The sequence below is a fragment of the Anabrus simplex genome, chromosome 14 (genome assembly GCF_040414725.1).
Source record: "Anabrus simplex isolate iqAnaSimp1 chromosome 14, ASM4041472v1, whole genome shotgun sequence".
In the NCBI taxonomy this organism is placed as follows: Eukaryota; Metazoa; Arthropoda; class Insecta; order Orthoptera; family Tettigoniidae; genus Anabrus; species Anabrus simplex.
Window position 1 is genome coordinate 55,346,104 of NC_090278.1, and position 17,552 is coordinate 55,363,655.

The 17,552-nt window shown below is 40.5% G+C and overlaps 1 protein-coding gene across 1 annotated transcript in view; it reads right to left on the reverse strand.

Annotated features, from left to right (window-relative positions):
- Nucleotides 1-8,505: 8,505 nt before the first annotated feature.
- Nucleotides 8,506-17,552, reverse strand: part of LOC137502985 (ATP-binding cassette subfamily C member 4-like) — a 183,546-nt gene continuing 174,499 nt past the window's right edge. Inside the window, exon 25 of the mRNA XM_068230280.1 lies at nucleotides 8,506-8,688. Within this exon, the coding sequence (XP_068086381.1) occupies nucleotides 8,665-8,688 (24 nt within the window). The 3' untranslated portion in view covers nucleotides 8,506-8,664. The remainder of the gene's footprint in view (nucleotides 8,689-17,552) is intronic.

Below are 17,552 nucleotides of genomic sequence, written 5' to 3' on the forward strand. Positions count from 1 at the left end.
GCAAGCAATTCGTAAAGCTGCTCTCCGTTGTACAGCCGCAATTCTTGTCCGATATTTCGCAATTTTTAACGATTCAGCCCAAATTTCCGAACCGTTTAGCAATATCGATTGGACAGTCGACATGAGAAGCCGCCTTTTACTAGATTTCGGCCCCTTGATATTTTCCATGAGTCTACTCAGTGCAGTCATGGTTTTCGCTGCCTTATCTGTTACCCGTTGGACGTGGTCCCAATATGTAAGCTTAGTATCAAGCGTTACACCAAGATATTTTGTGCTCCTAGTTGTTTCGATGGCTATCTGCCCGATCTGCATCGGTACAACAGTATTAATCCTTTTTCTCCTCAGGAGGACAATTTCTGTTTTATGATCTGCGAGTTCTAACTTGTGATTTATCATCTATTCTTTAACACGTCGCATCACCTGATTCAATTTACATTGAGTCAGCTCTAGGTTACGGGTTACTATCAGAGCAGCCACATCATCAGCATAACCCACAAGTTTTACATCTTCTGGCATCTCCAGCCATAACAAACCATCATACATGATATTCCAAAGGCGTGGTCCAAGAATTGAGCCTTGCGCTGCACCAGCTGTGAGCCGTTTTCTTCTCTGACCATCCTCCGCGTCGTATAACAATGTACGGTCTTTCAAATAGTCTCGCAGTATATACATGAGATATTCTGGTAGCTTGAAAGTTTCTTGTAGAGCTTCCAAAATATCACTCCATCTTGCCGAGTGGAAAGCATTTTTAACATCTAGAGTCACAAGAAGCGTCAGCTTTCTAGAGCAATGATTACCCATTTGAGCTCGTTCTCCTGTTTTCACCACTTCTTTTACAGCATCTAGCGTTGAGTGACCTCTGCGAAATCCATGTTGTTGATCAGATAGGTCGCCAGCTAATCGGACTGCTGCTAGCATTCTTGGCTGTAGTAGCTTCTCTAAACCTTTCCCGGCAGCGTCCAGCATACATAGAGGTCTGTAACCCCCAGTTTTCCCTTTACTGATCAGAACCAATCTAGCTATCTTCCAACGAAAGCTAAAAATTCCCGCTTTCAAACAATGATTGTACATTCTCAACAGCAGTTGAGGACATAATTCGACTGCCACCTTTAATACTTCTGCTGGAATACCATCTGGTCCAGGGGCTTTCTTATTTCTAAGGGAATTAACTGCTGTTATCAATTCTTCAGTTGTAAAAGGTGATACATTATCTAGTTCTTTCTCAGCCTCAACATCAATCCTCTCTGCATGATCACGGAATAGTGTGTGTACTATTTCTTCCACGGTGCGTGGATCCATGATAGGGCTTGATAGCATCCCGAATTTCTTCATAACGATTTTATATCCTAATCCCCATGGATTTTCATCCACTTCCTTAGACATTTCCCACCACTTGTAGGCTTCACTCTTTTTAATTGTATTTCGCAGTCTTTTCTTTATAGTCTTATACTCCACTGAGAGAGCTTCATCGTTATGTTTCCTCAGCTCAGCAATTTCTTCATTCCACGAATATGCTGGACGTTTGCCCCTCCGTTGTTTGATTCTGGTCACTGATGCGTCACATGCTTGCTGAAGGAGTCTCATGGTGTGTTCCACGCATCTCCGTGACATGTATCCCTCATACAGTCCATTCCATTCTGTATTACTTCATAAAATTTTTCTCTATCCATAGTGGCTATGTTCCATCTTTCTGGCTTGCGAGTGGTAATCCTTAGATGCGGAGTCTCTTGAAGTACACGAAGAGTGATATACTGATGATCGCTTCCAGTATATTCTTCAATTACTCGCCATTCAGTTATCCTAGACGCAATGTCTTCAGAAGCAAAGGTTACATCTGGTATAGTTCCCTGACATCCTGGTCGCCGAAAGGTCGTCACATTACCAACGTTGATAACCATTAATCCCAATCCGGCGGCCATCTCCATTGTATGCCGCCCTCTAAATAATAATAATAATAATAATAATAATAATAATAATAATAATAATAATAATAATAATAATAATAATTGTACCGGGAGGTACACCTCAACGCCGCGCATTTTCAAAGCTAGCGCCTAAATGAACTCCCCTATTGGTGAAACAGTGAAACTGAATCTAGACCAACTTGGAACTTTTTTTTGCTAGGGGCATTACGTCGCGCCGACACAGATAGATCTTATGGCGACGATGGGATAGGAAAGGCCCAGGAGTTAGAAGGAAGTGGCCGTGGCCTTAATTAAGGTACAACCCCAGCATTTGCCTGGTGTGAAAATGGGAAACCACGGAAAACCATTTTCAGGGCTGCCGATAGTGGGATTCGAACCTACTATCTCCCGGATGCAAGCTCACAGCCGCGCGCCTCTACGCGCACGGCCAACTCGCCCGGTACTTGGAACTTTAATCAGAAGATGTCACCACCTAAATATTGAGTAATTTTGTTATTGTGCTGTTTCCTAACCTGAGTAAATTTCTACTTGTTTTGTTTGACATTCATCAAGAAGTTTGGACATTCTTCCACCGATAACACCACTAAAAACTATGATCATGCACCCTGGTGCGAAGTGAAAGAACTTGTAGTTTAAAGAAGTTTTGTATTTCTAGTTTTTTAACTAATTGATGTTCATTTATTTTTGGGTTGGCAATGTTTCCTTTTTATTTCCGCCAGTTTTGAATCTAGCCAATCACTAATTAATTTTCACCCTATCACAGGCTTCTTCTCCGATTCTGAGTGTTACTTCTGAAACCTACTAATAAAATTCAGAAGATGTGTCTTGATTAATCGTGAATGATCTTGAACCTTCCTGGAGGGTTTATAAACTGCGGATTTTCTCGTTTCTTGGCCAATTGATCAACGTCCATCTAAGTCTGTGTGTGCTTAGCAGGAGGCGGGCGGCCTTTCGTCGGGCCGTTGAAGGGGATACCGATGTATCACGAGTTCCTTAGTGCTGGGAAGGAATGAACAATGTGTGTTTACATTGAGTGGGCTAGATAAAAAGCCTGCAGTGTAAAAATTACTTTGTTAAAATTAGAGTATAAAATCTTCCAAGTGTTAATTTTTATTTGTTTTTCTACAATTTAAAATGTGTCATATTGAAAAGTGTAAAGGATTACCTCTACTTGCTGACATGGAGACCAGACTAAAGGCTGAGATGAGTACCATATCAATGTAATTTTGTAGGTTGCTAAACGTTAGCGGAAGGAGATCATAAATTATGGTAACTTGATTGTTAAACGAGCCGCTTCCCGGCTCGTCAAATTCAGATATAGGTAGACAAAGGGACAAATGAATATGTAAATAATTATATCAAGCACTCATAATATTTTTTTGATTATTTAGTAGAGTAGATTAGGGTTGATCTTGTTTGTTCAAATTCTTGAAGTGTTCGTGATTGTATAGGAGCACGTTTCACGTAAAGATAAATTAGAAGTGTTCCAATGTGTTTGTCTGACTTAAGTCAGTTATCGTATACTTTATAGACATCAAGGCATGTTGTAAGATTATCCAGAGGTACAGGGTTGCCAGTAAATTTAAATGTTGTGGGACTGGAATGAAGTCCGTTTGTTTGTCTGTAAATATCTATGATTATGTGTGCCGCGAAGTTTCGCCAATGGACAGCAATATTCACAATCTGTAGAAGTATCGGAGTGATAAATGAACATGGGTAACCTAGAGTGGGTCAAGTAAAATAAGGTAGGAGAAATGGAATGTGCAAGGGTTTGCGTGTCTAGTTAAGAGAGGTATGAAGGTCTTTGACATTCTTAATACTGCTGATTTTATTTCAACTTTATTATGTCCTTTAATTATGTTTATTTAAACTACACATTATGGGAAGACAACAGGAATATTCAGCAAAGACGTTGGACGTGGCATGAAAGGGCCGAGGATGACTACCGTGGTGACCCTCACTTTGGGGGTTACGTTTCCGGAGTACCTGAGGAATTTCATGGCATGTCCATGGAGTACGTTTGATTGTTTTCTTTCTTATTAATATTGTTTTGTTTGTTCATTTTTGTTCTCTGCGTGTTTTCTTTTTCTTTTCTTTTCTCTGTACAGTATGTAGAGTTTGAAAGAGTGAATTTTGGCATGGGCTGAACATGTTATTTTTCTCATTTAAAGGATCAAATGGGTATTATTACTGTAGATCTAGAGAAAAATAATAATAATAATAAAGTATAAAGTAATGTCTAAACGAGTGTTTAGTAATAATGCTTTGTGAATAATGGCACGCGCCTAGTTTTATAGAATGATTGCAAGTTAAAGTAATTTAAGTGTGGAGATAACATGTGGCGTGGAAGACTTTAATTCGGGCAGAAAATTTGATTTTAACATTAATAGTTAATTTAACGTTTTTGGACTCCATAATAATCATAATAATTTGTTTAGAAGCGAAAGAGGCACTAGCATATGATGACCACGCTATGTTGAAGGCCCAGAGTGGTTTAAGCCCATTTTTTATTTTGGAACTCGAGTGGGACAACATTCCGGCATGAGATAAAATTGAGCCGTACTGATGTTGATGAAGAAATAGGTGAATCCCGAGGCCTACGTCGATATGATATGCCCATTCCGGTGTTATGAGTGGCAGAAGAGTCCACGCACCAAGGATTAATAAATTAAATGTTTTGAAGAGTTCCAGTGGAATAAATTGACTTCAAATGGGGGAGGAATAATATAGCACTCGCAGGGACTGGAGCGAGATTCTCAGCCGCGAGGTGCCATGGGATTTAAGATTTGTCTTGGGAGGACATGGTATTCCCATAAATTAACGACAATACGAAATGAAATAAGGTTGCGGTTCGAATACCGTTATTATGTCCCGACCGATGAGAAATCGGACCTTGGTGGTTCATATGGGATTTAACATATGTGACTAAATTCTAAAGATTGGAAATTAATAATAATAATAATAATAATAATAATAATAATAATAATTTAAATTATTTCGGATGATGATGTTGACGGATACTAGGGAAGTCAGCTGGCGAAATAACGTAATAATGTCAAGTTGTTGTAAATAATAAGCTAAGTTTTTGATGTTTAATGTGGTGGCAAATCCCTACATCTGGACCATTAGGTCAGAGTCCCTTTGTCGTTTCCTTCAGTTAATGATAGCATATCTTGGTTAGGAACCCTGGGACGGTATTGTACTATCCCGGGTTGGTCTCATCGCAATAAAGGTAGAGGTGCTGACATAATTCATGTAATCGCTCCCATCTGGCCAACAGGTAATAGGTCCCAACCATATATGGTCGTGGTGTTGTCACAAGGGTCGTATTCAACCCTCAGCAATCAACTGTTCAACCACCCAAGTGGATGGGTGGTTTACAGTGTAAAAATTTTAAAATGTGAATTTTCAGGAATGATTTCCCAAATTATGGGCAAAATAAGCGTCAATGAATTTTGTGTTTGTTCTAATTTATTTTTTAATAAAATGCTCCTTTAGCATTTACAAGGAAACAGTTTCAGGTTCTTGTAGAATAGTAAACCCTTGGTGACCGTTTGAAATATCCGCCACCTTTCCTAGAACGGAGCCTCCCATTTCTTCCTTTGATCTGATTTAATGTATTTGTTTGTTTTTATGATGATCCTTAAAGTTACGGTAATCATTTGATTGCCCCATTCAGCCCTGTAGTACTGATTAGATGGCGCCCAGACATTTAATTGGAGATTTTTTAAATTGTTTATTAGTTGCGATAGGTTCGAACCATAACACCCCCTGAGATAAATGCTGGTTGGGACTCTGGCTTTGAGCGGGTGCAATATACCCTTGCTACCCTAATTCACAGCACATGCAAAGTTCCAGCTCGGCCATCTACCCGCTGCGCTGCGCCGGCCCACCGGCTGGTCCCTCTTTGAGTGAAAAACCCTGTAGATGTCTTCACAATTTTCACTTACAGTTTCAAGAGCAGACCAATGGAAACACAAATAAAAGTGGGCGTACACTCATCAAAGTTTTCTGTGCCAGTAACATCATTTTCTTTTTTGTCATTGCATGAGAGGAATTGTTTGAGTTATAGTTTGGATCCTGTGGAAAAAACAAGTCTAAATTTGGTGTCTGAGACACAATTTACGTTCCCTTCTCCTCTTCTGCTAATCTGCGACAAAATTGCGCCACTTACCGTAATCGTTTTCGACCATCCATGTTGTGTAACACGAAAAACTCTTAATAAAACTCTCACAAAATGAATAAAAATGGCTCTCACTTTCACGCACTTCTTCCGAACTCCTGGTATTACGGGAAATCAGCGGCATTCTCGATCCACTCAACAGCATGCGGTTGTCTCTAGGTGGCGTTGATTCGCCGCCCGCTTGAGTAAGTTAATACCCGTACGCGGAACAGATGGGTCTGTGTTTCAACATCGTAAAAAAAAAAATATATATATATATATTATTATTATTACTGGAGAACCCATGCAATTCCATAGCCTTCGTTATAAATGGGTCAGATAACTTGTTTGATATGCCTGTTGTAGTTATAATCTCTTGCCTGCCTTTTTCAATGGTTAATAAAAAAGCGCGTTATGGTATGCCGCAGTTCATCATCATGACGTCTGTTTGGTAAAAATCTATACATATATTCGCTTGTTTATCCAGTAGTTCTTGATGTAAAGCTTTCTGCGTCATTCTTAGCAATTTCATGAAAACCTCTGTATGACAATGAAGAAAATTTACAGAAATGAACAGCTCAGACCTAATCTAGTCAACAGAACATAATATTTCTCACAGCGGACAATTTCACACGAACACGCGGTGAACCTGGATTACCTCAGGTAGCTGTCCGCTATTACGTGTCTTATTCGGCAGGATTGTAAAAAAATAAAATAAAAACAATTTTAAAAATCTACAAACTTACACCAGATAAAGACACCAAGGAGTGAAGAAATCTATCCTCTTTGAAGGAAAACTCTTGGTGCTTATCAGAGGTGGAAACAATGGCATAATTCTCACAAGGTTCAAAATACGGGACAATTGCCGTCCGGATAGAAACTATCCGGGACGTGGGACATTTAACACGAATACGGTACTGTCCCGTAAAATCAATATATATAAATAATATGAGTAAACAAGTGGAATTAGAGGTAAGGCTTTTTGCGGATGATGTTATTCTGTATAGAGTAAAAAATATGTTACAAGATTGTGAGCAACTGCAATTTTTTTTTTTTTGCTAGTTGTTTTACGTCGCACCGACACAGATAGGTCTTACGGCGACGATGGGACAGGAAAGGGCTAGGAGTGGGAAGGAAGCGGCCGTGGCCTTAATTAAGGTACAGCCCCAGCATTTGCCTGGTGTGAAAATGGGAAACCACGGAAAACCATTTTCAGGGCTGCCGACAGTGGGGTTCGAACCTACTATCTCCCGAATACTGGACACTGGCCGCACTTAAGCGACTGCAGCTATCGAGCTCGGTCAACTGCAAAATGCCCTTGATAATGTTGTGAGATGGACAGCAGGCAATGGTATGTTGATATGTTGATGTTTGGTTAAAAGTCTGGTTGTGAGTTTCACAAATACGAAAAGTCCTCTCAGTGTTAATTACTGGGTTGATGGGGTGAAAGTTCCTTTTGGGGATCATTGTAAGTATCTAGGTGTTAATATAAGGAAAGATCTTCATTGGGGTAAACACATAAATGGGATTGTAAATAAAGGGTACAGATCTCTGCACATGGTTATGAGGGTGTTTAGGGGTTGTAGTAAGGATGTAAAGGAGAGGGCATATAAGTCTCTGGTAACACCCCAACTAGAGTATGGTTCCAGTGTATGGGACCCTCACCAGGATTACCTGATTCAAGAACTGGAAAAAATCCAAAGAAAAGTAGCTCAATTTGTTCTGGGTGATTTCCGACCAAAGAGGAGCATTACAAAAATGTTGCAAAGTTTGAGTTGGGAAAAATTGGGAGAAAGGAGATGAGGTGCTTGACTAAGTGGTATGTTACATGTGATATGTTCCGAGCTGTCAGTGGAGAGATGGCGTGGAATGACATTAGTAGACGAATAAGTTTGAGTGGTGTCTTTAAAAGTAGGATAAAGTTGGAATTCAAGAGGACAAATTGGGGGCAAATATTCGTTTATAGAAAGGAGAGTTAGAGATTGGAATAACTTACCAAGGGAGATGTTCAATAAATTTCCAATTTTTTGCAATAATTTAAGAAAAGGCTAGGAAAACAACAGATAGGGAATCTGCCACCTGGGCGACTGCCCTAAATGCAGATCAGTAGTGATTGATTGATTGAACACTGCTCACATCTGATGAGGATATGGTGAAGAAGAAGAAGAAGAAGAAGAAGAAGAAGAAGAAGAAGAAGAAGATGATGATGATGATGATGATGATGATGATCGCTCGGCTCTTTGTTCAAGGGACTGTCATACATGTTACCCTTCATCTACCCACTGAGAAGCTTTACATACAGTACTGTTTGCATGGAGCAATTAAATACTATTTGTTGAAATTATCTCAAATTGGAAGGAATTCACACGTGTGAAGCCGAGAGTACATGCTAGCATGAAACAGAATGTTTATGTAAAATTACTTTTTATTTTTCCTCTCTTATGAATACATGCACAAATATATTTACAAAATATATTACATAAGAATGTTTACAAGATGGCGAGGTTTGGCAGGTGAATACTTAAAGCTGTGGCAGCACAACACATGGAGGAGATTCTAAATGCAGCCCTGCAGGTATCAGCTGTTGAGATTCCTGTAGCTCTGAAAGCAGAAGTACAGGAAATAATCGGTAAGAAACAAGATCTTTTGTGACTATGTTTGGGTATGCGTAAGTATTAAGAGTGATACCGATAAGTGTTAAGGCTTTTCAAGCTTAAGGAGGGACCAACATTTTTGACCGACCAAAAATGTGATTTTTCAATTTATTTCTTCAAATTTTAAATTCAACTTCTCTCTTTATAACAGTGCAAAATTTTTGTTAATATCTCCAATTATTTTGGAGTTATGACCAAAAACGTGAAGCCCTGTAACCCAAGTTTGTTGATTGTTTCCCGTGACTTTTGTTTTTCAGAACTTTTTCCCTGATAACTCTGAAAGTTTTTAAGATATTGAGATTAAATTTTGCATGCATGTAGATTTCACAGAGAAGAAGAAGATATGTTAGAATTATTGAGCTAGCTTCATTGATTAAGTTTAAAAGAAATATTTTCAAATGAAAATTAATGAAAACATTTACTACTTTAAACTTTAAATTGACTAATTTAACATACATACATACATTATCATTATAGACTGTTATGCCTTTCAGCGTTCAGTCTGCAAGCCTCTGAGAATTTACTAAACGTCGCCACAATCCTCGATTTGCAACTAGTGTTGTGGCCTCATTTAGTTCTATACCTCTTATCTTTAAATCGTAAGAAACAGAGTCTAACCATCGTCGTCTTGGTCTCCCTCTACTTCTCTTACCCTCCATAACAGAGTCCATTATTCTCCTAGGTAACCTATCCTCCTCCATTCGCCTCACATGACCCTACCACCGAAGCCGGTTTATGCGTACAGCTTCATCCATCGAGTTCATTCCTAAATTAGCCTTTATCTCCTCATTCCGAGTTCCCTCCTGCCATTGTTCCCACCTGTTTGTACCAGCGATCATTCTTGCTACTTTCATGTCTGTTACTTCTAACTTATGAATAAGATATCCTGAGTCCACCCAGCTTTCGCTCCCATAAAGCAAATTTGGTCTGAAAACAGACCGATGTAAAGATAGTTTCGTCTGGGAGCTGACTTCCTTCTTACAGAATACTGCTGATCGCAACTGCGAGCTCACTGCATTAGCTTTACTACACCTTGATTCAATCTCACTTGCTATATTACCATCCTGGGAAAACACACAACCTAAATACTTGAAATTATCCACCTGTTCTAGCTTTGTATCACCAATATGACATTCAATTCTGTTGGATTTCTTACCTACTGACATCAATTTAGTCTTCGAGAGGCTAATTTTCATACCATACTCATTGCACCTATTTTCAAGTTCCAAGATGTTAGACTGCAGGCTTTCGGCACAGTCTGCCATTAAGACCAAGTCGTCAGCATAAGCCAGGCTGCTTACTACATTTCCACCTAACTGAATCCCTCCCTGCCATTTTATACCTTTCAGCATATGATCCATGTAAACTACAAACAGCAAAGGTGAAAGATTACAGCCTTGTCTAACTCCTGTAAGTACCCTGAACCAAGAACTCATTCTACCATCAATTCTCACTGAAGCCCAATTGTCAACATAAATGCCTTTGATTGATTTTAATAATCTACCTTTAATTCCATAGTCCCCCAGTATAGCGAACATCTTTTCCCTCGGTACCCTATCATATGCTTTCTCTAGATCTACGAAACATAAACACAACTGCCTATTCCTCTCGTAGCATTTTTCAATTACCTGGCGCATACTGAAAATCTGATCCTGACAGCCTCTCTGTGGCCTGAAACCACACTGGTTTTCATCCAACTTCCTCTCAACGATTGATCGCACCCTCCCTTCCAGGATGCCAGTGAATACTTTGCCTGGTATACTAATCAATGAGATACCTCGATAGTTGTTGCAATCCTTCCTGTTCCCTTGCTTATAGATAGGTGCAATTACTGCTTTTGTCCAATCTGAAGGTACCTTACCAACACTCCATGCTAATTTTACTACTCTATGAAGCCATTTCATCCCTGCCTTCCCACTATACTTCACCATTTCAGGTCTAATTTCATCTCTTCCTGCTGCCTTATGACAATGGAGTTTATTTACCATTCTTTCCACTTCCTTAAGCATAATTTCACCAACATCATTTTCCTCCTCCCCATGAGCTTGACTGTTTGCAACACCACCATGATGATTTCCTTTTACATTGAGAAGATGTTCAAAATATTCCCTCCACCTCTCCAGTGATTCCCTGGGATTTGTTATGAGTTCACCTGAATTACTCAAAACACTGTTCATTTCTTTTTTCCCTCCCTTCCTAAGTTTCTTTATTACTGTCCAGAAAGGTTTCCCTGCTGCTTGACCTAGCCTTTCCAGGTTATTACCAAAATCTTCCCATGACTTCTTTTTGGATTCAACAACTATTTGTTTCGCTCTGTTTCTTTCATATACGTACAAATCCCTGTCTGCCTCGGCCCTTGTTTGGAGCCATTTCTGATAAGCCTTCTTTTTACGTTTACAGGCTGCTCTCACTTCATCATTCCACCAAGATGTTCGCTTTTTCCCATCTTTACACACAGTTGTTCCTAGGCATTCCCTTGCTGTTTCTACTACAGCATCCCTGTATGCCACCCATTCACTTTCTATATCCTGAACCTGCTTACTGTCTACTGTTCGAAACTTCTCACTAATCATATCCATGTACTTCTGTCTAATTTCCTCGTCCTGGAGATTTTCTACCCTTATTCGTTTGCAGACAGATTTCACTTTCTCTACCCTAGGCCTAGAGATACTTAGTTCACTACAGATCAGATAATGGTCTGTATCATCGAAAAATCCCCGAAAAACTCGTACATTCCTAAAAGATTTCCTGAATTCAAAGTCTGTTAAGATATAGTCTATTATGGATCTGGTACCCCTAGCCTCCCATGTGTAGCGGTGAATAGCCTTATGCTTGAAGAATGTATTCGTAACAGCTAAACCCATACTAGCACAGAAGTCCAGCAAACGCTTCCCATTCCCATTAGCTTCCATATCTTCCCCACATTTACCAATCACCCTTTCGTATCCTTCAGTTCTATTCCCAACTCTCGCATTGAAATCGCCCATTAGCACTATTCTATCCTTGCTGTTGACCCTGACCACGATGTCACTCAATGCTTCATAAAACTTGTCAACTTCATCCTCATCTGCACCCTCACATGGTGAATACACGGACACAATTCTTGTCCTAATTCCTCCCACTGACAAATCTACCCACATCATTCGCTCACTTACGTGCCTAACAGAAACTATGTTGCGTGCAATGGTATTCCTGATAAAGAGCCCTACCCCAGACTCTGCCCTTCCCTTTCTAACACCCGTCAAGTACACTTTATAATCTCCTATCTCTTCCTCCTTATCTCCCCTTACCCGAATATCACTTACTCCTAGCACATCCAGATGCATCCTCTTTGCTGACTCAGCAAGTTCTACCTTCTTTCTTCCATAAGCCCCATTAATATTGATAGCTCCCCATCGAATTCCATTTCGTTCGCCAAGTTGTTTCCAAGGAGTCCCTTGCCTGTCAAATGGGAGTGGGACTCCATTACTCCCATAGGTCCAAGGCTTGCTTAAAGTGTTCTGAGCTCGGTAAATTCATGAAGCAGGATGCTGCCCTACTTGCACATAGTCCAAGTGAGGATCTCTCCTCTAACGGGTTATGGACCACCGGTGAATTGTGTAGTCCTAGCCGCCTGAGCACAAGGAGGGCCACGACTCAGAATATGTCCGAAATGCCCACTCCCATTCCATAGCAACTGGTATCCCGACTCTCAGGACCACTTACTAGGCCACTCAGCCGTTGCCCATGGTTCACGAACTAGGACGTGACTACAGTAACCCACAAACATGAACCATGACTAATTTAAACTTCATAAAAAAAATATTTATACTTGATGAACTTCACTGATTCTAGTACATGTTGTAGCTGTAACATTAACCTGTTGATGAGTGCGCATGGCATATGTCGTGCAATAATGATGGCCGCATCTGAGTACATATTTGACCACTAAGCAACCTCTGGGGAGTAAGATTTTTTTTTGTAAGTTACAGTCAATTTATTTATTACAACTTTGAGAGACTTTGAGAAACATGAAAATGCACTATATATTGAGAAAGCACAGTAATTTCAATAATTTTTAATGTATGATACTGTTCAAAGCAATGATGTATGCAGAGAGCGACTTCAAAAGTAGAATGTTCGTAGCTCGTTTCTTTCCTCTTCTGTCCTGATCGGGTAGTGTGTTTGCACACGTAGCATTGCCTGAGAAGTTTACGCTTCTTTCATTCGCTTTGTAGAAGTGGCCTCATAAAATGGCGACCTTTGAGGCGTAACAGATCTTGTGTCCCACCTCCAATCGGACGTGCAACATCCTTCCGTTGTTTTTTGCAGTAAAGTGCTTCTCAAGCAGTTGTCAAAAATATATTCACAGTTATAGTTACAAAAACCAAACATATTTACAGCTACGAAGAGCACAAACAACTATCCACATCGGCAGCAATCGTAACATTGCTGTAACCTGTAGGCTAATGGCACGCCAAACTCTTACACTGTAGGGAGTATACACTTTTCTGTCAGACCACCACCATACAGGACTAGGATTTGTACAGTGACACTACTTGAATGACTGAAAAAGTTACAAAAAACGCTGCTAGATGTCATATTACGTCAGTAAGAAATTAAGTTCTTAGCACTAGCCTAAAACGACAAATGCTGTGCTCCCTCATGTCATACCAAACGACAAATGCCGTGCTCCCTCATGTCATACCAAATGGCAAATGCGGTGCACACTCTATTGTCGGTCCTTAGTTGCACCTGTCAACAGGTTAATAATCATAATAAAAAAGAATCATGGAAAAATATTCATGTGTTTGGAAATTATGAGGGAAACGGCAAAATAGTGTCCATGATACACCGCCATTTTGAATAATTAATTATATATAATAACAAAGGTTTATATGATTTCTAAATATGTAAGCATGTTGTTAAGGAATATTCTGTTTGTCATATTAAATTTCCTTTTAGTATTCACTTCCATTGCTGCAGAAAAAATGTTTAATATACCCCATTTTTCTATGTTCAAAGGTGTAGGTTCCTCCTTAAAAATAAAGATGGCAATACGATGAGGTGTGGCATTCGAATTACTATAACAAGCTGCTGCCATACTGAGGTGAAATGCTGACTTTTAAGATTGATTGATTGATTGATTGATTGAGATTTATTTATCCTGACAAGATTAAGGCCAAGTGGCCATCTCTTAAGGCTGATTTACATGGGTAGAGTAATGGGGCTAGTACTTGGTAAAGTAACTACAGGGTCTCCCATATAAACTCTGACCGAGTGCACAGTGTTTGTACTCTGCGCTCCGGCACCTGCAGTACGGGAGGCGCGCACATAGTTCTCGACCTTGCAAACAGCCTGCGCGTGTTCGACATGGCAAGCATGAGTCGCCAGTCTGAATCTCAGCTGTTAACATGGTGAGACAGTTATCATTGCAACACGATATTTTAGTATGTAAAAGTTTTTGTTTCGTCTTAATGGTCGTGTGAACTGTCATAACTCTCGGCCCCAAGGGCTCTGAACTTTGGAGCGTGGGTTGGCGACCACGGGGCCCTTAGCTGAGTCCTGGCATTGCTTCCACTTACTTGTGCCAGGCTCCTCACTTTCATCTATCCTCTCCGACCTCCCTTGGTCAACTCTTGTTCTTTTCTGACCCCGACGCTATTAGGTTTGCGAGGGCTAGGGAGTCTTTCATTTTCATGCCTTTCGTGGCCCTTGTCTTCCTTTGGCCGATATCTTCATTTTTCGAAGTGTCGGACCCCTTCCATTTTTTCCCTCTGATTAGTGTTATATAGAGGATGGTTGCCCAGTTGTACTTTCTCTTAAAACAATAATCACCACCACCACCTGTCATAACTCTCGCTATTGGTGTGCAGAAAATCCTAATCGTGTTTATGAAGTCCCTCATTATGATAGGAAGACAGGTGTTTGGTGTGCTGTTAGTGCAAGACGAATAATTGGGCCTATTTTTTTCGAGACAGCAGTAAATGCAGAGAGGTGCCAAAATGACATTTGATGCCGTTCTTCCATCAGTTAACGGAAGAAGAAAAATCGCGTGGCTGGTTTCAACAAGATTCAGCCCTGCTCATACAGCAGAAGATTCCCTTCTTACAATCTCGGAAGTGTTTGCAGACAGAGTGATCAGAGCTGGTCTATTTCCACCTCATTCTCCAGATCTAACAGTGAGTGAATTTTACTTGTGGTGTAAACTGAAAGAAAATGTGCATCAAACAAATCCTCACACATTGCAGGAACTGAAAGAAAACATTACAAATCAAATGAGAAACATTACAGTGGCAGAACTCACTCGAGTCAGCGAGAATGTGGTTACCAGTACAGTGCCTCTATAACCCAGGAAGCACGATACTTCCAGCATCTTCTGTAATGTAAGATTTCATATAAGATTGTAATGTATACGCGCTTAAAGCGTATTTGTACAGCGACACTACTCGAATGACTGAAAAGCCCTTAGATGTCATATGTCATCGAGACAACTGCTTGAGAAGCACTTTACTGCAAGAAACAACGGAAGGATGTTGCACGCCCGATTGGGCGGCCACGCATGACATAAGTTCGGCTGAGGCAGCTGCCACAGTGCAGAGTACAAACACCATGCGTTCGGTCTGAGTTTATATGAGAGACCCTGTATAAACCCGAAAAAATTCCCAGTAGAGTATCGAGTAGAGTGGACAGTAGCTGATAGAGTGGAGTCACTAGCAATATGTGGCAAATTAGCCCTACTCTACCCCCCACCTCTCACGTCACATTCTCACTTGCCTATGAACTCTACCTCTGGTCCACTCTTTCATTTGAGTAGAGTAGGATGCTGTTTATATTCTGGATGAAGATGTTCTATCAATCGTTTTCATTCTCCACCCTGAAGGGGTGGGGCAGGCCACGTAAAGGGTTAGGCCCTCTCCCTGGCCAAGAGTTGTGGGCAGGTTTGGGAGATGTGATAGAAGAAGGAGGTGGGTAAACGATGTGAAGAAGAGGAGATGGGAGGGGGTTTGGCCTCTTAGCTAAGGGGTTGGTAACTTCGTTATTTTATTACTAGTTACAAAGGTCTGCTTTGTTTTTTTTCATGTACATTACTTGGGCTATGAACATCAATTACTTTTTTTTTTCATTGGTTCCTTCGCTGAGGTGCTCTATTTTGAAGACAGGGTAGCAAATATGTGAAGAATGGCATTTAATTTCTCTGGTGAACTCATAAGCCTACGATGAATAGAATGTAAGTTTAGTCGGTGATTGCAAAGACTGAGAGGATGTGATTCTATGGCGTACTTGCTTAAACTGAGGGGGCTGTGAATGTGTTCAAACAAAGGTTTCCAATGGTGTAAAGATGAAGTGCGAATTCAGGCCAGAATAGGTGGTTAGAAAGTGAAGATTGAATGTTTGATTTGCTGCAGCTTGTGAGTGAGAACTAAGGGTCTGTTGTAGGGGTAGATATTTAGTAATTAAATGAGGACAACGAGAATTAGATACTCAAATGTAGGTGATGGAAAAAGAAAACGGCTAGGTGATGTAGGATGATCAACGGTTCTGATAGGGGCTATGAGTTCTGGTTGATTTTGAGGAGGTACAAGGCGGTGACGGCAGCGGCGAGAACACATTGCGTGATTACCTCCACAGGTATGAGGAAACATTGTGATTTGTGGAGAAAAACATTGAATAGGACTGTTTATAGAATATGAGAACCATTAACTATAGAAATAGAAATAAGAGACACACTGTGGAGGTAGAAATCATAGAAAAATGGAAAAGGTTGGAGTGAATGAGTTAAAGCAAAATATTTAGAGAAACCTAAATCAAAAGTGTATAACTCGTTCAGGTCTAGGTGATATATACAAAGGGGTGTCAAAAAATAACCGGAATTATTTTTTTGTGTTTCAATAATCCTGCACTGGAGTTTGCAGGTTGTAGTACTGGAAAGGTCTGACCGTGAGTGATGCAGTGCGAAGCACGTCTCTCAGGCTTCTCAGCTGCATGGGAGCAGTTGAGGAACGAGGCCGTGTTCACTGCACCCAACACGGATCTCAAGTTGCAGCAGCACGCTCCAATTAGGTTTTGTGTTCTCCAGGATAAAACTCCCAACATAAACAATGGAAATGCTGCAGCAAGCTTACAGAGAGGAAGCCATGGAAAAGACGCAAGTTGTTGAGTGGCACGAATGATTTAAGGGGGGTAAAACTGATCTTGAAGATGCTCCATGCCCCGGAAGACCCTCAACTTCAAAAACCGACATCAACGAGAACACAACTGAAGTCATATTGAGAGACGACAGCCATTTAACCATTGAAGAGATTGCTGGAATGATAAACATCTCCTACAGATCAGCTCATCGTGTGATGGCATGTCAAGAATGGAAAGGGAAACTTTGGCGGGAACCAGATTGTTTGGACAGGGTTATCACATATGACAAGTCCTGGTTCTATCATTATGACCAGAGACAAAACAACAAAGTGCCTAATGGAAACATCCTTCCAGTCCAAGACCCAAAAAGGCCTAAGTTCAGGCGAGTGCAGGGAAAGTCATGCAAATTGTCTTTTCCAATAAGCAGGGTATTGTGTACGATCATGTAGTGGAAAAGCAACATACTGTTACTATTGTGAAGTGTTAAAGGGGCCACTGAAAACAAAAATTGAAGAAAAAAAGAGACCAAACTTCGCAAACAATGGGATGGGTCCTGCACTCGGACAAGGCACCTGCGCATCGGGCAATCAAAACACCGAAACACAATAACCAAATTGGGCATTGAGGTGATGCCACATCCACCTTATTAACCAGCCATAGCACCATGCGACTTCTACCTGTTTCCTGCAGTGAAAAAGG